The sequence below is a fragment of the Ammospiza nelsoni genome, chromosome 2 (genome assembly GCF_027579445.1).
Source record: "Ammospiza nelsoni isolate bAmmNel1 chromosome 2, bAmmNel1.pri, whole genome shotgun sequence".
Classification (NCBI taxonomy): domain Eukaryota; kingdom Metazoa; phylum Chordata; class Aves; order Passeriformes; family Passerellidae; genus Ammospiza; species Ammospiza nelsoni.
Genome location: NC_080634.1, coordinates 4,734,655 through 4,759,394, shown reverse-complemented (window position 1 = coordinate 4,759,394; position 24,740 = coordinate 4,734,655). Strand labels below are relative to the sequence as shown.

Here is a 24,740-nt window from a genome sequence, read left to right as displayed (position 1 = left end):
AATCCACATTACTCCTGATCAGTCACTTCCCATCTACAAAATCCAGAATCTCTGATGTATCCATAAGTCTAACATCAAAACACTCTCATATACTCTTTGGAAAGAACTGCTTTAGGTTGCTCAAGTAGACACCAGAAACAGAGGAGAAAAAATAAAGGAAAAGAGAGAAAGAAAGCAAAAGAACAGAAAGGTCTCATTCCAAGCGATGGTTCCCCTCCACTCCCACTTTCCAGCCCAGCTTACACCACCAAATCCAAATGGATCTGTGTTGGGTTAGACTGACCTTTGCCTTCACAAAAAGGGCTGTCATGACCACTGCATAAATGAAGAGGAATCCGTCCAGCATGTAGCAGAGCCTGGGATCTGTGAGGCCGAGAATTGATGCAGCATCTGTACAAAAAGATCAGACACATCAGCAAACAAAGTCACTGGGTGCTTGGCAGCATAAATGTGGCAGTGCTGCCAAGCACTCCATGGAAAAATAATAGCCAGTGTGAGGGCAACACTGCCCCTTGGCAAAGGAGATGGAATTCTGAATAGAAGAATTATAGGATTAATCTGGTCAAAAAGGAAAATGGCAAGTCCAGCCTTCTCTCTGAACAGGTTCAGTTAAACCAGACTGTCAGGACCTCAGCCAGCTGAGAGTACCTCCATGGACAGAAATGTTGCAAGCTCCCCCAGCCAATACAGGACATTAATTTTCTGGGAAAACCCAGCAACATCTCCTGCAGGGATTCATGACTGGGCCTGGTTAAGGCTTCCTTCATCAAGTGTGTGAGAAATACATTGTTTGGACAAAATTTTAGGGGAGGTCTTCTCAATTCTGCACTAAATGTAAAGAAAGATTGATACCATCACATTCACTTGAACCCATTGTCCCTCATGTTTTCCATGTGACTCCTAAAAAGGGAGTTTCCATCTTTTCAGCCACCATTTAAATATTTATACACTGACCACATCCAATCTTAATCCAACCTTAAAATTGTTGGGTTTCAGCAGATAAAGCTGATAAAACTGCCCCTGTATCAGTTAATAAAGATATAGAAAGTTCACAAAGTATAGCTAAAAAAGTCAAAGGCTAAGTAACCATAGATCCAATATGCATCTCCATGGCCATCCCCCAAGAAAAGCTGTATTGCACAGTTATATAAAAAACCAAAGAAACAAACACTTTAAAATTAATCTGAGTTGTGCTTTGTGCAGATTTGGAGTGAGTTCAAAAAGGAAAGACAAGAATTATCAATAACCTGAAAAGCCCTTTGATGAAGATAAACAATCCCTCTGACAGCCTCACACACCCAGAAAAAATACCACAGAGTAGATTTGTTTGTTTGTCTGAGCTAGGAGCCGGCATTCATTTTTTCCCTAAATCATTCATTTGGAAACAAATCCATGGAAATAAATTGAAATCCTAGAAGGTTTTCCTTCTTTTCCCTCTTTTTCTGTCATTTAAAAAATATGGTTCAAGCACTTTATGAAAAATACCCTTCACCACATTTCCTCAGGACTATAAAATTTTATTTATATGGGGTAAACAGAGACAGAGAGATTACATTATTTTCCCAACATTGTATATAAAACCAACAGACGAGCTGAGATTGCCTTCCCAGAGATTTTCTTCTAAACAGTTCACAGGACAATATTTTACACCAGCCTGGAGGCATCTGAGATGCTGCTGAAGGCAGCATTTTTGTGTACTCTTTGGGTATCCTGGCCCTGAATCCCTCTTTTTGTACCAAAGCCAGGCACATTCATACAATCATCTCAAGTCCAATATTTCTCCAGCACTAACAAAATCCCCAGACCAGGAGGAGACATTGAGGACTGTGGAGGAGATGTCAAGAGTGCAGGGGATTTAGCTGTGGCCCTGTGCCAACCATTGTCAACCTTGGCTGACTCTGCAGAGCCAACCAAGTGCCCACACGGTGCCTGTGTGGGGCTCCAGCATCCCAGGCAATGGATTAAAGCTGTTCAGTGAGGGAAGGCCTGGTGCTCTGCCTGTGATTGTCCCTGGAAAAACATGTTTTGAGACTATGACAAAGTCCAATGTTTTGGAAAAAACCCAATAAAATGAATAGAATTATTAGGGTCGGAAAAGAACTCCGATATCAAGTTCAACCTTCAGCCAAATACCACCATGCTCACTAAAGCATATTGTGAGGTGTCACATCTATTGATTTTTTAACATTTCCAGGGATGGTGACTCCACCATTTCCCTGGGGAGCTTGTTGCAATGCCTAACCACTCTTTCAGTGCAGAAAAATTTCCTCATATCCAGTCTGGTGCAGTTTGAAGCTACTTGCCCTTGTCCTGTCTGTTAGGTTGTGTTATTTCCTTCCTTAATATGTTTGATTTCTGTATGCTTAAACAAAGCAAAATGTACAGAGCACTTTCTAAATAATAACCTTTGAAACAGGGTTCTGGATTAGAACGTGAGAAAGAGAAAAAGACAGAAGGTAGAAAGCCTATTGAAAGAAAGGTCAAAGAGATAGGAAGCACAATGAACAAGTGGCAGTTGAAACAGTTACCATCCATTCAGGTGAACAGGACCAGTTTGGGTTTTTACATCACCAGAGGAGGGGTTACTGGCTCTTCAAAACACAAGGCCAGTCCTGTAGGCACCACCAAAATGTGCTTTGTGTCCCTCATCAGCCATGGTCTGGGGCTGAGGCCAAGGTCACAGCAGATGAACTGATCATGGGAGCTGGGCAGAGCAAAACCTGCCGGGCCTGAGGGAGCAGCCAGACTCAGCTGTCTCACACAGAGCAAAACACAAACAGCAAATATTTCACTGATGATTCCCACTCTGTTAACCTCACAGTGCCTTTCCAATACTCACATACCAGAACTGAGAGGAGACAGTCACTGAGTAGAGCACTGCCCAGGTTTCCAGCCCTCCTCAATCCCAATTGCCTACAGCTGGAGCTCTGTCAGCATCTGTGCTTCTGCCCCTGAGAAGTTTCTTCCCAGCACCTCCTCCTTCCAAAGCCTGGATTTTGTTCCCCCCTTTTCTCCTCTGTGCCTGGGCACTCTCTCCTGCTGCTGCATCTGGACGTGAGGCTGGCATCTCCCCAAAGCAGCTCTGCAACAACCCCCTGTGGCCTTTTACTTTCTGAAGCACGGGTGAAGAAAAAAGAAAAAAAGAAAGGAAGAAAAAAGGCAATTCAGAGGTGCTGCGGACAGCAAGTGAGAAAAAGGCAGTGGTGAGAGGCCGAGAGCAGCCCCAGGGCCCGGCAGAGGAAGCCTGGGGCCGGCAGGGAGGCTGCGCTGCAGCGCCCGCCTCGAGAGCCCTGCGTGGTTTCACAGCTTCAAACCCCGGCTCAGGCCCAGCTCCAGCTCTCCTGCACAGGGCAGCAAACTCAGCTTCAGCCTCCTGCCCACACTGCCTGCTGCTCCCGTCCTGGAGAGACACAGGAGTCCCAGAACCACATCCAGACACTGCTCCAAATCATGACATGAGGGAGGGAGGCTGCACCCCAAAGCTGGCTGGGGTCCAATCCACAGGGCTGGCCCAATGCAGCCAGTACCAATGGGGACCAGCTGAACTGAATCACTGGAACGTGGCCTGGGCCCTTGAAGCGTGCCAGAACATTTCTTTTTAATAGGATTTTTCTCCTCCAATGTTTTTAGTGTGCATCTGGATTGGGTTAGACCATGATTCCTGATAATAGTTTGAGAAATACAGACCGTAAAAGCTGAATTACTTGTAAATCCAGATCACATCTGTCTACCATAAATTTTTTTCTCTCTCTCATGGGCCTTATTCAGTGATTAATTTAAGGATTTTACTTTTAGGGGTTACCAAAATTCAGTAACACAGCTGTAAATGAAGCGTTTTATCTTCCTGGAAACCGAGTTTCTCAGTGAAGCCCAGGAAAACCAATCCCAGCACAAGAGATTTATTGATGCAACTGTGGTTACATACAAAGGTGTTTAAAGGCAGATCCTGCAGGGCCTTCTCCCAACAGCCCAGAGCTGCCAGAGCTGCTTGCTGGGCAGCTTTTCTCAGACGCCACCATCTTCCACCAGCAGTGATCCCTGTGACTCTGGATGATGCTGGGTGTGATGGTCTTGCCCCACTGCTGCTGCCTAAGAGCAAAATTCTGAACCCAAGAGAGCTCCCTGGGCTCAGAGGAGAGAGATGAGTACCCTGCATGGTGCTTCACTTCAAGTGTACGCAGGCCTGCAGCTGAAAGGACAGCCCAGACTAAATGCCTACAAGTTAGCCAGCTAAAATTATTACAGATAATCCTGTTCATGAAGAATGTATCTATCTTATATTTATATTTTTCTATGGGTTTTACTCATAGATAGAAACAACAAACAAACCTGTGACCCTTCAGGGATGAAGAAGCAGAGGCCAAATTCTCCTTCACTTGCAGAAGGCAGAGGCTCAATTAATTTGTCATCAATATTCCATCACATATTTGTGAAACACAGCATGGCCCAAAGCAAAGCTGTGCCCTTCAAGTTCAGCATTAGAGTTCCTTGTTGTTGTTGTTGTTGTTGGAGGAAACTGCTGATACGATCAGGATTCAGGTTACAAGACCAAATGTTGGGCAGCCCAAATAATTACATTTAAAAAGGAAAGTATTTTAGGCCATTAGCTTCCAATTTTTTACACCAATGAATTTTAGCCCTATGGAAAGTCAAGGTAAAGCTCTTTGGGATTCCTGTGAGCCCTTCCTACTCCTTTTACAATCCCTTCCAGGGAGGCACTAACAAAAAGTTCAAATCATTCAAGTTTGCCTCTGATTTGTTTGGAAGAAATAGAGTCAAAAGAAGGAAAATATAATGCCACATGGGATTAAACATTGTTGTTCCTGCCCATGGCAAAGGGTTTGGAACTAGATGATCTTTAAGGTCCTTTGCAAGCCAGATTTTTCTATGATTTTATGATCTTCTAGCACATCATGGAATAAAGACTCGAATAAAAAAGTCCAGGGTACTGTAACAAGAGCAAGAGAAGTAGATCTCCAGTTGCTGTCTGACCTGTGGGAAGAGGAAACCTATCTACCTTTTCAGTCTGAAGGTGGAGAAGATTAACTTTGAATATATAATTAAACAAGGCAGCCTTTCACCCTCCAAATCCTTCTAGAGCCTCATCAGAAACAGAAAGGAGGGGAGTGCCTTGCTCATCTCTGGAAGGGGACTCCTTGCTTCATCAAAACAGTCAGTCATTCTCAGAAAAAGCAACTGCTTTCACTTCTCACTTGGGCAAGGCCTCGGTGCAAAGGGCTTTCCTGAAGCAAGCCTGGTGTTGCCTCCTAGAGAAAGGAAACCATGCACAGGGCAGCTGCAGACATGGATATCCAACAAGCTGCAAGCTCTGCAGCTCTGTCAGCTTTTGTAGGGGATTTAGATTAGGCACAAGTGCTTTTACTAGACCCATCTGCATCAGGGACAGCAAAAGTTTAATCCAGTTAATGCAAAAGGTGTTCCCCGCTGTAAATTTTCTAGTGTTTAATTCAATCTGGTGTTGAGTGTACAAAGAGGCAAGAATTATTATTCAAATGCTTCTAGGTCACTTAACCTTTCCCTTGCCCTACCAACTCTGCCCCACAGCAGTAACTCATCCCAGAGTGATTTACTATCAGGTGCCCTTTTCATTCCAGCTCCTACAACCCTGTGCACATGATGGAGGACCACATAAGAGAATTGAGTCTCCTTGTCCCCCTGGGAATCCCAAAGAGACTTCACAGCTGCAAGGCTGGAGGAAGAGACCCCGAGCCAGGCACAAGATGCTGCTGATCACAATCAGATGTGTTCCTCTGTTCAGTGAGCACTTCTCAGAGTGGCAGACATTTCCCTAAGTACTTTAAATTGGCATTTTTTAAGTTGGACTTTACAGCTAGCCCATGGCTCCAGTAATCAAATATACTGATACCAAGAAGAACAATTCTCAACCAGGAGATTTATTCCCACTCGCTTTTATTTTTATTTTATAGTTTCAAACTTCCAAAAGTCATTCAGCCCAGGTGGGCTGTCCCACCTGGTGGGAAATGGTGGGAACTAAATGCAGAGATGCAAGAGCCTCACCAGGACTGGTGTCCAGCCTGAGCTTGATTGCAGCTGCCTTGATTGGCTGCGAGCAGAGCAGTGAAAAATCTCTCACAAGAGCACAAGCTAAAGGTGGAGGTGCTGGAGGGAGAATTGCAGCTACAAGGAGCCCATTTCCAGAGAGCAGTCAGCCCATGAGCCATTCCTTCCCCTGCAGCCAACATGCACCAAAGCTGGGACAGTGACAGGAGCCATCCCTGAAGTATGCTCAAAGCCATGCCTGGACACTCATCACTGCTAATCCTACTGGAATCTCATCAGGGTTTTTTTTTCCTTTTTCTGGGATCAATTTTCACCTGAACTCACTGACAGCGCCAGATCTAACCAGTGCCAAAAGAGCCAGAGTAAGGAAGGACACCAAACACCCAGCAATGAAACCATCCACTTTTCTAGATTAAGTTCATAGGAACACTTTTCAAAACCCAGGTAGCTGTCACTCAAGTCTTGCAAAACATTTCTCATATTTTTTTCAGCAGATAAATGACTGAATCACAGGGCAGGCAGACATACAAGGTGGGAAAATGGTGAAAGGCTAGCAGGACAACTAGGAGCAGACTATTTTAAGGCTAGCAAAATGTCAAGATGTTTTCACTGCAACATCCACTTGCAATGAGGCTTCTGAGGGTGAAGAAATTCCTGGTGAAGCTCGGTGTCAAGGAGGGAAATGGTTAAATCATCTGCAGATGCAGTGGGCAGGAAGGAGGTTGCACCAACGGCTGAGGCTCTAACCCCTGCAGGAGCTGCACACACCGAGAGGGAGAGGTTTCAGAGCAGTGCCCTGCCACTGACCCACTTAGTGCACGATGTTTGTGCCATGTCCTGCCCCTGCCTGAGGATGCACAGGCCAAAAAACCTCCCCTGTGCAACAGCAAGTTATGTACAGAGTAGAGAGAAAGGGTGATTAAAGATTTGGGTTCATATCAGTTCCCTGCATAGTTTTCCTGCAGCATTGCTCAGCAAAACTTAGCAATAATAATATTAAGACCACTGGGGAATATTCCTCTCTGAAAGGAGCACATGAAGTGTTTCACGGGCCTCATAAAAAAGAGCCAATGGATGAGATCTCACAAAATGGAAATATCACAACAAACTTTGCCTGGGTTCTCGATGGACTCCTTCAGCAAAGGGGCTCAAACAAACCCTAACTCCTTGGAGTCACGCATTCCACTTGGGAAAAAAAAAAAAGGAATTGCTTCTTCCACCTCTGAAATGCCCTTCCTCTGATTTGGGAGCATTCACATTTCCATATCATCCAGCAACTGTGCAGCTAAAATTTTATGGCAGAGCAAAGCGCTGCTGAAGAGAAAGGGCTCTGTCATGGATCTGCAAGTGGGGCAGGGATTAATTTATCACTGTTAACACCTCACTGCTGAGGCTGTGCTCCTCTCTCAGGTGACAAAACTATAGCTGGTGCATCTCCTCTGCTGCATTTTGTTAAGAGACACCTGAGGAACTACACCCAACTTTAGAAAACCTTATCTCAGATGGCATTACAGGATAAGGGGAAAGCAAAGTGCTGTATTTTGGGACACACCTTCTCACACATAGGTAAGAAATGGCAAGAATGAAGAGCTTATATATAAATTTTGACTGGAATAAAGACTGTTAGAAAGCAATACATTCTGGTGTGGGGTGGGAGAAATAGGAGGAAAGAATTTCCTTATCATTAATGACTTTATGTAACACCTTTATTTCACTAACTATAAGATAAAACTAATGCATTAACTGTCAAAAATACTGAAGTGCTCTCAAAAGCTCAGGCACTGGAAGCTGGTACCTACTTAATTCCTTCTCTATGGAAACAGACTTGTAGGAAAAAAAATTCAAAACCCAAGGAAGAGGACCCCAATCTCTCATCACAAAGAAAATTTCCTATTTATTTATACTACAAGTTCAAACCATTCTATGGCAGTATTTGTTGTAATCTTCACTGCAGTGTTGTTCCTGCCTCTCTGCTGGGGCTCTTCTCCATTCTCTGCAGCACAGTCCTTCCTGTCTTCTCAGGGGCTCCTCCTGGGCTCTCAACCCACCCCTGTTCATTCCAGTTACCTTCACGACTAACTAAGGACTTTGCAGCTGTAGCTCGTTTGGAGCAACTCGCACCCACACAGATCTTACAATACATAGATCTTAACAGGGACTCTCTCCATAACAATACATATATTCAGGCCCCCACAAGTATTTGGAACTCAGATGAAGTAATTATGATTTACCCATTGTGTGCAACTAATATTAAAATTTGTCCAGTTAATTCCAATAAATACTTAGGAATACACTGAAAATCTGGAAATGTGAGCTACCATGAGTAATTTAAATTCATTTCATCCACAGCACTAAATTTACCCTATTGGGTTACCTTATTGGTTTATCTTCAAGATTTTTTGTTAAAAGATTTTCCAGAAATTTAGCAAAGAGAAATGCTATTCTGTTGCTTATGACTAGATTTAGTTTAGTTTTTTGTTTTCCTGGAGTGGTGGCACAGCCATTTCAGAAGATTTAGATCCCTTGTATTTATTTTTTCCGTCTTAACATAGACAAGCAGCTCTCAGCCACTTACCAGATGTATTTTACAGAATAATTCTGTTCATACCTTCAGGTTTCAGAGCACCTATCTGCAGCAGCCACTTGAGATGGGATATTATGTTGTCTCTGATTTTTCTCATTCCAACTAATTTTGTAAGTGTAGAATCAAGCACTTGTACTGCCACTGCATTCATCTAATTGCTTGTCAGCCTCATAAAACATATTCCTTTTAAGATCTTTAATGCTGCTTCTAAAATGGATGAAAATTTGGAAATTATGTTTACTTTAAACCGCCTCTCCCACAAAAAGCCAGATTGGGAAGCCTCTGGGATGTGGAGAGAGATAAAAAGGCTGTGTAGAAACTGTATTTGTTTGCTTTCTGTGTGCAGCTGAGATGGATTTAGAATGCAAAGGAAATTTATATGAGCTCCATTTTTCATAGCACTGGGAGCTTAGGTCAGCTTTATTGAAAGCACAGTTTGGGAAAGTGCAGTCACAGAACTGCTGGATGGAGTGAAAAATTGCCAAGTGATCAAATGCCCACAGAAAATAAATTTTCTCCTAAAAGGATCCTTAGTGTTTAATTTACTTTTTGTACTCTGTAAGAAAAATCTTTCTTCTACTTCTATCCATTACAAGTTTTTCTTACACAGAACCCTTTATTGTGTATCGCACTATCTAAAATACCTAACCAAAAAATGGGTAGCCAGAAAATGCATGGGCTTGTAGAGGACAAAACACTGTCCTCCCTTAATACAAATGCTTTTCTGAGATTAGTTGTGATGAATCCATTGTTCATTCACATCTGGACTTGGTGTGTATTGCTAATAGGACAGAGGGGAAGAGGGAAGGTACCAGGGACCCTGCTTGAGGTGCTTTGCAGTGGCCTCATCTGTGCCACCGGGAGTTTCTGCCGTGTGCAAGCCTGGAATTAATCCCATTAAGCAAAGTGTTATCCTACAGAATTAGCCATTAGATGTGCATTAATTATTTCAATCGACCCCCTGAAATCCATTTGGAGAAGCTGCCCTGTTCTTACGGACAAAAGAAGTGAAGCTGTGGGAGCCAATGGCACCGACGAGGATTGTGCTGGGGTTTATCGCATTCAAACGGAGGAAGAAACTCAAGTGAATGTAAAATGTCCTGGTTTTTTTCCCAGTAGAGAGCAGATTCCAAAATGGGTGGATTTATTCCCCGCACCACTGATTTCAAATTAGCAAAGGCCATTTAATTCAATGAGAACAGGTTTTGCCACAGAGCAGACACGCACACCTTCAAAGATGCACAAGAAACAGGCAGTGTGCATCTATAATTCAAATATAAATACAAATGTTTTTCTAACACACTACATTTCATTATACAAAAAATATTTACTCAATCTAACAAATTTAAATTTGGAGAGTATACTCTACACAATTTTTATCTGGAAAATAAACTTTTTCATTACTCTTTAAATTCTCTGTATTCTACCCTGATTTCGAAGTAACCTGACAGTTTGTTCTTCTGCAATTGATTTTCACATGCCTACACATTAGAAGTCAGAAAAAAAAAAAAAAGGAAAAAATTGCCTCTGAACCCTTTAATTTAAAAGTATTCTTTTTCTAGAAATATATCCTAAAGCAAAAGGACAGGAAAGACTGGATGGTTCAGCTAATTGCACAGCACCAAATATACATATTTAATTCTCCAAACATTTCTGCATTTCCACTGAAAAAGAGCACAGCACATGCACAAAGTCTGTGCACATAAAACAAAAGAAATCTGGCTTTGTAACCTGCTCTACCTAATAGTGTTTAGGATATAAAATTGGTTCACCAAAAATGATGGAAAAATAAAATCACTATGTATTTCTGCTGCCAGTCGATTTTCTGCTTGGACAGGACAAAAAAAGTAATTTCCTAACAGATTCCATGCACCTGAAATTTATTGAACACAATGGCATCCACTGTCACATAGTGAGTTTTTATCTAAATTAAATTATATAGGGATGTAGATACAGCTACAGAGCAAACATTATCTTAATTAATTCATTTCATTTCATAAAGATGCATTTAATTAGATATGCTGGGAAAAAACAATGAAACCTAAACAGTGAAATCATAGGCAAATCTGCATAGACCTTAGACAGTATTATTTCACCAAACTAGTGCCACAGCCCCCTGAAGACAAATTTTCCTGCTAGCAAGACCCATCCTCCTCCAGTGTCCCACTGACTCTTAAATATCTCACTCTTGTAAGTTTATGATCAGAAAAAAGTCCCAAAATGAGAAGTCTGACCAGCTGCGACAGAGAAAATCTGTTCAGTTATTTTATTACCATGCTAACAACTGGTGATCCAAACACTACAGTTTTCAGACATAGTTTACAGCAATAAAAGTAATTTCTTCTCTTTTCCCTGTAACATTTCTAACACTGTCATAATGGTGGCAGCATAAAAATTGAAAAAATACTTGTAAAATCCTATGCAGAATTATTATGTACTCTTTAGAAGCAGCAATTGAGTGACAGTTTTGTGCTGCTATTTATAATCTAGGTAAAGCTAAATAAACTATAACACTGAACATACTGCTTCACTTAAAATTCTCAGCTGACTACAACACAGAAATACCCTCCTGGTGGGCTGTTCAGAGATTAGAATTTCTGCAGCTTTTAAGAGATTAAATTCTGCAGCTGGTTAAGCTGTCTGCAGAATAACCCAATATCAGATATTGTGCATAGTTAGAATTCATGCACAACCAATTTGTAATTCAAGACACACCTGTATAATTAAGATTTTTCAAAAATCATATTTCAAAAGTAGTTGTACTTTCAGCTTTTTGGGAAGTGTCACTTAATCATGTTTTAAAAACAAAATAAACTCTGCCATTTCAATTTCTCTTAGCAGAATACTGCATCTGGAGTGAAGAGGGCACATTTGTCTGTTTGCATAGACTTGCTTCCCATCAGAAACATCTTCTGCAGACTCAGAAAGATCAAGCTCTACTGGCAGATGGACAGCTTAAATTTTACCATCTAGAAAGGTATGCAGCAGTGCTGAAATCAATAATGAAAACTCTAAATAATGTTATTAATACATGTGGACCAACTTGTGAACTTTTGATTCCCAGAAACCCTACTGACTACTGATTTCCACAGAAATGTTTTGTGCTTATTCTGTTGTGGGGGAGTCTGATGGCACCAACATTTTTATGGAAATAATGCATAGTCATTGTGCTCAATGACTACTCACTTTACAACTGAAGAAGCAAAATTGATATCCTTATCTTCAGTCAAGATTTGTATTTTATTTTTATTACTGACCAAAAGTGTAAAAGTGAAAAAGCCAGTTCCATATACTGCTTGCAATATTATAGAGAATTTAGCATTACACTCCCAGTTGTTTTTGTCCAAGTTCCTCAATTCACAAATGCACCACTAGGTCCAAAGAGAAGACCAGCAGTTTCTGCAAAACTATGCCCAACTTTATTTTAAAATATCCTTTTTAACCTTATTAGGTCACATAGGAATCAAAATCTAGAGCACAAACATGGAGATGATTATAAGATGTTGAATTCAAATGATCTCACTCAAACAACTGCTGCACAAACTTCCTGGGTACTTGTCAAAAGGCCAAGAAAGTGCATTTTATGCAGACAATCTTAATGGTGGGAAATGACAGAAAACAAAGTGATGTCATCAAATTATTTTCTATAGTTACCAGAGTGTTCCATGCTGTCCCATTTGTAAAATCACTTGGTGCTGTGAAAAGTTATACAAAATAGGGCTTGGAGCACGAACAAGTACTTGCAGTGTAATGGTGTTCTCAATGCTTGTCAGGAAAGCCCAGGGAGGAACAGAAAACCCAGAGCCATGACATCAGCCAAGGACACTCTTTTATTTGCTGCCCCCCTGGGCATTGCACACCAGACACTCTCCAGGCTGGTTTTAATAATAGCTTTATAGCCATAGTTAAGGAGAGACTGACTGCTTTATTATCCTTTGCAGACAGATAAATCACATTTCTTACACCTACCCAACTGGCTCACCTCTGTGTTACAGCTTTCCATCCTGAGTACTAATTGTCCTTTGATCAGCTTTTGTTAATGATGCACTCCTCTTGGTACAGACCATACCAGAGATACCATGACTTACCTTTGCCTTTCTTTTACATTCTGGATGTGCTGCACTTTGGTCAGAAAAGATCAGGTCTGTGTTTCAGTGTGGACCATACAAATCAGGGCTTGATGCCACACTCTCAGAAAAACAAATGAATTTTCTTGCTCCAGCACCTTGCTGCTGCATCCTGGTGCAGCCCCAGAAAATCCCCCATCATTTACCACAGAGAAGCTGCACAAACCAGCCAGGCCATTTCAGGAACTGCTCAGGAGCTGCTTGCCCAGCAGCTCACCTGTGATTTTTCTGGTTTATTCTGGCCTGCCAAGGGGCAGGACATGGGCTCAGTGAAGGAGGAAGCCTTCTCCATGTATGCTCCCCTCCAGCACTGCACAAGCTGGCTCTGGCCCCCATTGCCACAACACAGGCTGGCTCCTTCTGTCAGAAATCTCCATCCTTTTTGTCTCTTCAGTCAGGTTAACATCACTAATCGTGGGGTTTTTTTCCTATTCCTTTACTTCAGCCTTTCTTCCTTGTTCAAAACACCTGATTTCTGGGAGCCCTTTGAGTATTTTGAAGATCTGGCTACGAAGCTGATTATGAAATGGCTCGAATATTTTATACAGATTTGTTTCCTTGCTGAGACACTCTTGGGGTCTGTGCTCGCCTGCCTGCCAGCAACCACAAGATCCATGCCCACGGAGTCCCTTTCACTTATAAACTGTGGCAACAAAGCCAAGCTCCAGGTCCCTCACTCATGCACACCCTGGCCCCCTCAAACCTCAAAGCGTGACATGACGCTTCCCTTCGGCAGATACGGATCTACCCCCCACACACCGCCCCGGCAAAAACACATCTGAGACTCTCCTCTGCTCAGACAGCCAACCCAGGTGTGGCTGGGAAAGCACTTGCTCAGAGCAGCTGAAAACTCCTCTAACTGAGGTAGAAATTGTTACCTCAAAATAAAGTAAGTGTGGGAGCAGGGTTTATAATTTCAGGGCTCTTCAGCCTCTCTTTTTTTACAGCAGGAATAAAAAAACCCAACCAAATGAACAAGCACAGCACCTTCAGGCTGGGTCACAGGTATGGTTTTCCCAAACTTGGGACCTTAAGCAAGCAATCCTCTGAGAAACACACAGGCAGCCCTGGGGACAGGTGACCCCACAGAGGCAGGAAGCAGCAGCAACATCTGGGATCAGTGTCCCAGCTCTGCTCCAAGGCAGACCCTGCGGAAAGACAACCCACCAAAGAGGCGTCACACCAACCCCACTACGCAGCAAGAGCAGGGACTGCTTTTCCTTTGAAGTACCTGGCTCCAAAGAAAGCCCTTTTGACACCCTCCAGGCAGTATGTGTATGACACCATCTTACACAGCAACACTTTTTTTTAAATTAAAGAGTGGTGGAAAAGGTTGTTTGTTTGTTTTCAAAACATGACTCTCTTTGTGGGAGTTACTGTGTTCACCCATGAAATGGAACTTGTCTGCAGAGCTCAGCAGAGAGGACCCAATGCCTCAACACACAATGTCCTGCACCTCTGCTGCCTGAGCTGGAAAATTTGGCTCTCAGCATATCCTGGGAGCTTGGAGAAAAAAGAAGAGGACAACACCCAATGATCTTGTGTTGTAGTGCCAGACTAAGGCTGCAACAGGGCAGTGTAAGTCCAAATGCTGCCAGACAGGCTAAGGCAGAAAGGGAAGGTGACAAGTTGTTTTTGCTTCTTCCATTTTTTTTTAAAGGCAAAACACTTTTCTGGGTTTGTTTTTTATTTTTTTTTTTCAGAAGACAGCTTTGACTCTGGATTCAAAATTGCCAGACACAAAACCAAATTCACATCCATATGGAACAACCATGGATACACAAACTCTCCTCTTTTATGCACAGGACCATGAATTACAGCATGAATTTTCTGAATATTTCTTGCCAACTCCCACTTCTTCATAATGAGCAACTGGAAAGTTTCAATCTGAATAACTGACTTTATAGATTTAGGGAAAAACAAGTCAATTTATTATGACAAAGGGCAAAAAAAGCCCTGTTTGTCCTCTCCGGAATATACTGTATTGGCTCCTGTGAGCAAGCAACAAAACAGGTTGTCATTCAGAAGTTTAAACCCAAGTCTTATGATGTTAGGCTATATCTTTCTCATAAGAAATACAAATTCTAGGTAATCACAAAATACCGGCAGAGATGCAAAAGCATCAAAATATCTGTATTTGAAGGCTTTCTTCTTATTCAAGAACATTTCACCCCTGCATTCCAAACACGTGCTGGAGTTGGAATAATCAAAATCAAAATCTATACTGAACTTTCGATAAGCATCTTCAATTTGACAACGCTGGTATTGCCTTTGCCCCATTATTTTGCATTTATGTAGCCTCAGAGCATTCTCCTCTTGAAGTGACTATTGATAAGCCAGTGACAGATACACTGAAAGAAATACAGAGATATAACAGGATTCCCTTCCTGCCATCTTCCAGAGCTGCAGGACTTGGCTGAATCAGTGATGCTTTTCAGTTTAAGTGAGTGCCTCAAACTTTTGGGTTCACCCATTGCCATTTTCTCTCACTTAGGTGCAACATGCTCACTGTCTTTCCCTTCCACAGAAACATAGGTGCAATACCATAGACCAAGGGTGTATGTACATATGTTCATGGATGCACCACATAACCCTCACACATATTTTTATATGTGTGCCTATGTCTACATGCACTCACCCCAGCCATTTCTTCTGTCTGTGGAAAAGAAGAGTAAGCAGCTTCGAATGGATTCATAAAAACAGACAATAACATATTTTCCACTCAAGCAGGGAGGAACTACAGATTCATTTGTAATTTTACTCCTCTATGTAAAGGAAGAGACCTAAACAATACAGACAAAACAGTGGAAAATTAAAGCACTTCGTCTGTTCAGCATTTTCTGTCCTGTTCTTGCTAGTGGTAAACAGCCCTACCAGTGGGCAAGCCCTGCTTCAGCTCAGGGAGCATCCCTAAACACACTGGTACAGCCAGGGAACAGCTGATGCCCCAGGCACAGCAAGGATACATCATACAAAGACAGACAGGCCTGTTCTCCCTGGCCAAAATCTTTTTCTGGATGAGAATGTAATGTTTTCCTGCATACAGCCTGGGCTTTGCCAGCACTCATAAGGTGCCAACTCAACTACATCAGGGACAGTGCAGAACCTCAAAACTACATGCACTTGTTAGTACTCACATCCACGTGCTAGCTCTACCTAAGTCACTATCATCTATTTCAACACTATTATCTGGGACATCTGTTATCACAGGCAATCAAAAGGGCTGCAGACTACATTCATTCACACCTCACATCCCAAGATCATGACAAAAGAGTTGCATCCTCTCTTTTTTTTCTAATCAGGGTCTTTGCCATACACACATCCACATTTTTCTATCATTGAGAAGTTAAGAAAGGGGTGTATTTATTTTTTGAAGAAAAATCTCTAAAGACCTGGTCAACCACATGAACCCCAGCAGTTGAGGTTTGAAGAAAAATTATCACTTTTTTGAGAAAGGTGAGAAATTAAGGACAGGTCAGAGTTGTAGTTTTTGGAGGATAAAAAATCAGGGTAATAAATGAATTCAGCACAAGGTATCTTAGGTTATTGCAGAATTTGTGTGGTGCTTTACAGTGTGTCCTTAACTGCATGGACAAAAGAGCCATGAAATCAGATGTTTGCTTCTTTCTCTCTTTATTTACAGTGTTCCTAGCTACTGGGTACTTGTCAAAGCCCAGCCACCAGTCACAGAAGCTAAATAGTTAATCAGTAAGCTGAAGGAAAAGTCTGTGGGAGAGCATGTTGTGTGTCTCCTTCAAAGTACTGCACTGGAGAGCCTAAAAGATAGCAGAGCCTCAACTATCAAAAGTTACAGGGCGCCAGAAAGTAAGATGATAAAGTACAAAAACTACATTAAGTAGAGCCTGTTAATGTTTGTACTAAAAAGGACTAAATTGTTAACAGAAGTAGAAAGAAAGGACTTCAAAATAATAGTATTTTTTAAAAATCAACACATTATTTCTTGCTTGCTTTTGACCATAAAATCTTTAATTGTGAGAACATATTATGTTGCATTTGGTATTTAGACCACGTTACAGGAACATTTTTCTTTGCAAAAGTAAGAACACATTAAATTTCATGCTTGACGCGTTCATTTGTGCTAAAGGAGAAGTAACTGCCCAGGGCCCAGATTACATCCGCCTCAAAGCAGCAAACCAAAGCTTTAACTTCAGCTGCTCGGTTAATTGCCTGCTTGAACATCCTTTTCAACCTTGAGATGAACCTGATAATTCACCCAAAAAAGCTGAAAAGCTCGATTTATTTTTTCCCAGTGCAGAAAATGGTATGTGTGCTCTAAGACAGTCCAGTGATGGAAATTCATATCTTCTGGTGCCCCAGACTGTTAGCTGAGTTAGCACGCTAAAAAGTTCAAGTTACGTTCATCAACTTGCTATAAATAAAAGTGGTGCTCTCATTGCAAACACTCTTGTTGGTTTTCTTCTTAAAAAAAACCAAAATCTTGTGGCACTAAAGAGTGGCAAAAATGCAGTTTTAATACTTCATGCTGCTGACTTGCGTCCATTGTAATATTAAAAAAGAAGGAGCACTCTGTCTTTGCTGAAAGGTCCATAATGGAACGCCACAGCTCAGAGCACCCCTTTGGAAGAGATTACAATTTACAAATATTTTCTTTCTGAAAAATGGAAACTTTGAATTTTTGGGGTTGTTTTTATAAAATATCAAAGGAAATATAACACCATGTACACTTTCATGCGATATTTCATTTTTAATTCTCATGAAGTCTCATTTTTAAATATCAAACAATACATCTTTTCTAAATCAAAGAATCTTCTGGTTGTTATGAGAAAACTTTAAAAAGCTCACAATTAAACAGATAAAAGCTTTTTACTTGACTCTGGAAAAGAGTTTTTAAGTCTCTCTGTTTTGGGATCTAAGTTCTGGTATGATTTAGTAATGTCTCTTTGCTGTGCTGGTATTGAAAAGTCGTAATTTATCTATTTAATTTACTACAATTGTACAAGAAACTTTGTAGTATCCTGAATTTTAATTTAGTCTACACCATTTCAGACAGAGAAAATTCAACAGCTCTATGGCCAAAACCCATTTATTTAAAACATTCTCTTTTTCAGTGCCTCAGGATCTCCTCTAGGATATTTCCCACCTTCATCTCTATTGCAGTGACCCATAGCCCCAGCCTGCAACCCAAAGGGTGAGTGGCACAGACCCCCCAGAGTGCAATTTGGTTCAGGACAAAGTCAGCAGAGAGCTGTGTGTGGCTCAGCTCTGCTGGGCAAGCCCCAGCCCAGCTGCTCGCCGCTGTTTACGATAAAAGGTGACCCCACGGGAGGCAGCCTCACCCACGGAAACACCCCAGTTCACAGAAGTCATTGTCTTTCTGACTCTCTGTGGGGTTTTCTGCTGCTTGTTTCAGTCCCCACAGTGCCAGGATGATTTTCCAGCTGTGCCCCAGAGTCACAGCTGGGGGATTCTCTGGCTCTTGGTGGAGTTTACAGAACCTTCTCCCACCCAAGTCCACCTCCTTGCCCCTACACCCCTTCCCACTGCAGAAACCTTTCCAGTTCATCTCCGCATGTGCAAATTTCAGATGGATATCCACGAGGTGCAGCGAGGGCAAAAATATGAGACAGACCACTGAGAAGCATTCAGCAACTCCCAAAGCTACAAACACAGCAAGGGCTCCTGTGCCAGCCACAGAAGGACAGAGGAAAACGTGTAGAGGCAAGCAAGCACATGACTACTGAAAAGGTAACAGCAAATTTAGATAGGATGTGGTGGAAACAGCAGAGGCACTGAACTGCCAACCCTACATGCTTAAAAAAAAAAAGCCAGGGTTCTATAAATAATTAGTTTGCATTCAAATGTAAATTAAAACAAAAGCACAGGATACTTGAGAAAAATATGATACATTAGCAGTTCTGTAACAGACAGAACTGAGCAAATGTTTAATGGGACTGTTTAGTTATGCAGCAAGGCAGGCATTAATGCCCATTTTGGATACTTTCAAAAAAGCCAAGCCACCATTTTTGGTCTACCACCTTCCTTCCAAGTGCCACATTTCCCTGCAAACTTGTTATGCTTTCAGCACTGACTAAAAATACAGAAAAAAAAATGGATTAGACTAAGATTCTCATCCTGCTCCCTCCAAATTTCACAGTACACTCAAGGAACAGGATCCAATGTTGGTATATTAATGACCAATTAAGTATTTAATATTTGATACTGAGTTTCTTTTGATAGACACTGAAACACATTGAAGGTAAATGCATGTATGATACCCCAAATAAAAATCACCAGGGGAAACACTGAGCAGGGCACGGAAATCCAGGTTAAACTGGCAACAGGCTTGAAGTGGGGGAAACACTACAACACATTTCTCTGTTTTTGTTTTTATAGAGGAAACAGTGATCTCCTCTTGTTTACTGAGGCAGAAGGCAGCACAGCAGCAAACATGAATTTTCTGACATATCTGAATCACACTGATGCCTTTTTATTGAGTAAAACATAGCTAAGGATAAAAAGCACTGCAATACTTGTATTCAATTTTAAAAAATGTTTAAGAATTATGTAATTCACACAGCAGTCAGTGAATTAAAAGCTGGTGCAAACCATCATTAAAGTTGGTGCAAACTTTGGCTGAACTTCTGATACCAACTTACATCTAATTTTTCCTGGTATTCTGACAGGAGGGAAGGGAACCCATGAGCTAAGCAGTTTACCTCTGTTTGGTTAGCTCTCAAGACATAATCTGCAGTGAAGTAAAGTGGTCATATTCTGGAATTTTTAAAACAAAGATAAATGGCACACATTGGATGAGTTATTGCATGCCTATCATATGTCCATGAAATTCTGTCTGATATTGTAGACTGCTTCCGAGTTAAATACGTGTTCCAAACCTGTGTCATCTATAAGTTTTATTCATATACTCCTATATTTCTCTGCATTGTTGTTAAACATGATATTAAATAGTAATATCCATATCAGATCTTACAGATCCTCACTAATCATCTCTTCAGACCCAAATTTTCACCTGCATATCATACTGGACCAATATTATAATATCTACAGGACGAATATTCCATCAGGTACAATACCTCCCACCTCTCTGTTCTGTGTAGCACCAGAAAAAATGATTCAGATAAATCCATCATCCATTCCTTTGTGGAGATAATTAATAACAATTCACCAAGTAATCAGTTTAGTTATCCTCATAATCTTTGGTAAACCTACTTTGCATTTTATCTTTCTGCATTCTTCTCTTGTGTATTTCCCAAAGATTTTATCCTGAAACATTTCAGCCCAGTGAGGTGCAGCATGAACAGATTTGTTGCTTGTCCCTGCCCTTCTTGTTCCTGGGGAATTAGCAGCACATTTGCTGGTTTTGTGTCATGCACAGAACTGACCCTGTAATGGTTCAATCCCAATTTTACCAGCCAGTGGAGGAACAGTAAGGATTACTTATGTGCAAACAATGAATAACAGAAATACCTGAGGACACAAAGTGTTAAAAGGTAGGAATGCAAACTCTGGTGTGGACAGTTCTGATGGACAGCATATATGTTTATCCAAACCTATGTGCTCACCTGCAAGGAAGGTACCACTGTCACAGCTTAATGCTATGTGAGATTCAACCCCACAACCCTCATGAGATGAATCCAGAGCTCTCTCTGGGGTTCTGTGCTCATCCTCATCTGTGTAAGCAAAACTTTAGGAAGGTCATTTCTACCTTTGCCTTAGGGGTCACCATCAAAGCAGTGTTTGAATCTCATCTTGCCTCTGAACCACAGCTTGGCTTCCCAGGATCATTTCTAACATGAAAAGGATGATATAAAGGTAAGTTACTGGGCTATCATCCCTACAATTCTCCCATTAACCCTATCCTCTGCTGCTTACCCTCTGATGCTTCCCCTTTTGTTCTCACCTCGGCTGTCTCTGCAAGAAGCCTAACCCTGACAGAACATTTGCCTCGTTCTCTCCTCCCTTCCTTTTAATCTTACCCTTTCTCCCCACTCCACATGCATCCCACAGTTCCAATTTTAAATCACCCAGTAAAAAATTCCAACCAAACTCAAACCATCTGCAGCCACATAATCCCAGGTAAGAGCAGAGGGCCTGGCTCTATGCAAGCTTTGAGGTCCCACTTATCCATCCCAAATGGAAGGTCTAGGTCTGTGTCCCTCACTGTGTCAGGCCAAAAGATTCACCTGCTCTGCCTTATCAACAAAAGACCTGAACAAATCAGGTACTTGACTGAAAAATTTTTAGGAAGTTCCTAAAAACTACCCCAGGCTGCTTTTGCAGCATTTTAGCCAGCAGAGAGAAACTCCACTGATAAAATCCCTTTTGTTCAGAGTGCTGAGGGAAAGATGCAGGTCAGATGACTGATGTTGCTTTTCTGTATGAAAAAACCTCCTTATTTTAATGGCCATAGTAATAAAATCTTGCCCCAGAGCCCAACGTGAGACACAAGCTGTATATTCTCTTGGAAAACCTCAGCATTATTAGAATACACTTATTTTTAGCATGCAGCATATTGAGGTATTTTATATATCAATGCTGTGTTAAAAATAACATAAAATAGATGTAACACATAATTATATATTTATCTTAAATGCTTCTTTATCTATATTGGGTTGATTAAACCAGGAGGATATAAGAAAACAGGCTATAATAGGTTATATTGGATTAAAGCTTGAGTTACTGAAATTGCTTAGGATATTTGGTTCATTTAAAGTTATCCAGTAGCAATGAATAGTTGTAGTATTGCCAGAATTTAGGTAGCTTAAGTTATAAAAAAATACACATGCACTATTCCCAGTACTTGAACACACTATGAAAATTAAATCAAAGTTTTAATGCACCTGTAAATGTTATCATATAAAAAAATCTATCATAGAATACTTACTCAAAATAACTCAAATGCAGTCATTTTCTTTCCTGGGACAAAAATAAATCTAAAAAATTTTCCTGGCTGGGAGAAAAATAAATCTAAATCTAATTATTCTATTTTCCCTTAGCTATTCAGGGAGCAGCTGTCTCCCAGGAGTCCAGGTTGGCTTTTTACAAATAATAGCACAGTACATAATGAAAAATTAAAATATTTAAAAATACTCTTTATTTCCACTTAGCTGTAGTAAGTGGTAGGCAAAGCTTGCCATTGTCATACTCAAAGCAAGATTCCCACTTCCAAGAGATAAGGCACTGAACAGGGTCAAGATAAAGAAAAATATGTTTATAATCCTGAAATATAATATGACAAAAACAAAACCAAATTTATTTGGAGTTATATTGTTCCAGTGTGAAATAGGTTACACTAGCTGAGTCCATATCACCTCTTCTTATACATTTGTCTTTTTTAATCAAAAGCCTGGAGTATAAATTTGTAACAAATTTTGTTGAATATATTCCAATTAAAACATCAAGGACTCTTAACAAAAACAAACAAACAAAAAATAGAAAACAAAACCCCAGCAATACTAAAAAGCAGTTTCATGTGAGAGAAGGATATACAAAAGAAAGCCAAAGTTTCCAGACAAGTCCAAAATTAGGGTATACAGGAAGCAGAAGGAGATGAGAACTGCTGTATAATTTCATTTAAACAAACTCTTAATTTGACAAAACACATTATCCCTGTGAACTGCAGGCCTACTAATTTGTGTCCCCATTTGTTTTGTCTTTCAGCTGAGTCTGCAGCTCCCAGAATAAAGCTGTCACTTGAGGCAGCAGGTGCCTCCATCCCCGCCTCCAACCTACAACAGTTATGACACGAGATTAAGAAAAACAGCCACCCCTGGCAGCCGGGCTGGCACGTAATGAACAGTTTAACCCTGGATAAACCTAATGACAAGTGTGGGTGGCTTTGATTGAAATGACAAGGCAGTTTGTCACCCGTTGCTCTGTCACAGAGATCAGCAGTGCTAGCTGAGTTTTCTGCTGAGTTGAGGGGAAAGCAGCCCGGCACTTGCGCATTTCAGAAGGAGCGCACAAAAACACTGAAAACAAAAGGAGTCACGGTCTCGGTGTTGAAGCAGCTCTCTGACCCTAAACGAGTCAGCAGTGGAAGAGATGCAGCCTCTAAGATGCTCTTGTGAGAAAACAGCACTGTCTCTGGAGACTGATGGAAAATTTTGAACAAAAACCCAACCAAACCCACAAAGCTCTTAGTTTAAATTACCCAGAGGCTTTTGACAGAGGTACTCAGCTATCCAGTTAACCTCCACGTGAAACTCCCAACAGCAACCTGCCTTGCTGTAGGCTTGTATTTCTCATTGATGAATGTTCAGTGCCCATAAAACGATAACAGCAAGAGTTGATTGCCGTTGTAAATCATTAAATAGTCTTGAGGCCCAGCCATCAATCACTGCAGTTTTAGATGATACTGTTTATGATGTTACACATGCACCTGCTTAAATACAGCAGCTGTCCTCAAAAGACTGCATGTGCCTCAGCCCTGCCAAGACTTGTGTTTCTGGTTAACCCTAGCTTCAATTAGTGCATTAATTAATACACTATGAGGTGCAACACAATCAGAACCCAAGGGGTATGGCACAGAAACAGGCAACGGCCATTTGACATTCATGTGGCAGATCAGCGACAGTCCTGGATCCAAAAGGACCACAAATGGGAAAGGCATGTGCCACACCAAGTGACAACCAGCACTGTGAGAGGCACTGGGGTTTCCTGTACAAGAGGAAAATGAATACCACAACTTCAGACCCTGTGACATTATTGAACTGATTCTCTGTATTAATTTGAAGACTGTAGCCTTACCCTGCTTTCGTTTTCTACACCCACACATGGCTTTCCTGAAAGCCCCTCTGATTCTGGTCCTCAACTTAAGGCAAGCCCGAAGGGGAAGAATTCAAAACATTTTCAGCCTCTGTATCTGAAGAAAATTTATGATAGCTCTTCTGCCACCTACTCTCCCCATTCCCTTTCAACACCTTGGAAAACCCCTGCTGTTTTAAATTTAGAAACCTTTCCAGTTACAGATGCCAGCGTTTTGAGGCAGTCAAATGTTCATCATCCTGCTGCTCTGCTCAGATCAGTAGCAGCCCACCTGAGGGTTGGCTACCCAGCAATAATCCTTGGACAGACATCTGGGTTAATGCAGACACACAATCCAGTCTCACAGCAATCCCCTGGGAACTCAAGATTTTATTCCTGCTTTCCACATGTATTTTGCTTGGAAACAACAAAGTACTTCTCTATTTACATGTTGCTAGAAATAAGAAACAAATCAAGAAGGTTGAAGGATGCACTTTCTCCACTGAAGCCTCTAATTTAATGCAGCAGTTGCAGTATTGCCTTTTCAAGAGAAAAACAGACTCATAGCAAGATTTCCCTCCTGGACATAACACCCTTCTGCCAGCTCACTGCAGAACAACACATCCATGGCGAGTTTTTTGGAGGTTGTTTTCATCTTAATCCCCTTCAAATGTCAGCTGCTGATGTCCAGCTCCTCCAAGGTAAAGCCAGCTTCACTGTTTCCATCCAACAGATGGTTGCTTAAGCTGAATCCTGCTGCCTTGTGGTTTTCAGCACATCTTTAGCATTGCCAGTAACAGGGTGGTATCACAGAGAGTACCTCTTTAACAACCACACTCAAACCTTGTATCTAATATCAGTTAAGGCTTTTCCAATGCCCTTTCTATCTTAACCTAAATCCTCACTGAAGTATCTCATTTACTCCTTATCTTCTTTGCACATGTCCTTTTGGGCTCTACTATTTAGTAAAATTTCAGCATCCTCAGAATCCTCTTATGAGTCACCAAATGGATTTTAATCATATTCTGTGTCATACTGCTATGTCTGGGCTTTTCCATACTGGACATGACACTTAGATATATCTAAATGCTGTCAATCAGGTTGGCTTTGGTTGATGATTTTAAAATTTCTTCCAATTTGGTGGTTGTAAAGGTATGCAGAGTATCTTACAACTCACCTACTACATGCATTTATCTTCCATTCCTTTTCATTCTTGCTGCAACAGCTTTTATGGAGATACT

At 41.3% G+C, this 24,740-nt stretch overlaps 1 protein-coding gene across 1 annotated transcript in view; it reads right to left on the bottom strand.

Annotated features, from left to right (window-relative positions):
* The window catches only part of CD247 (CD247 molecule), a 46,973-nt gene that overhangs the window by 6,842 nt on the left and 15,391 nt on the right, over positions 1 to 24,740 (bottom strand). The window contains 1 exon segment of the mRNA XM_059493319.1: positions 284 to 390. Within this exon segment, the coding sequence (XP_059349302.1) occupies positions 284 to 390 (107 nt within the window).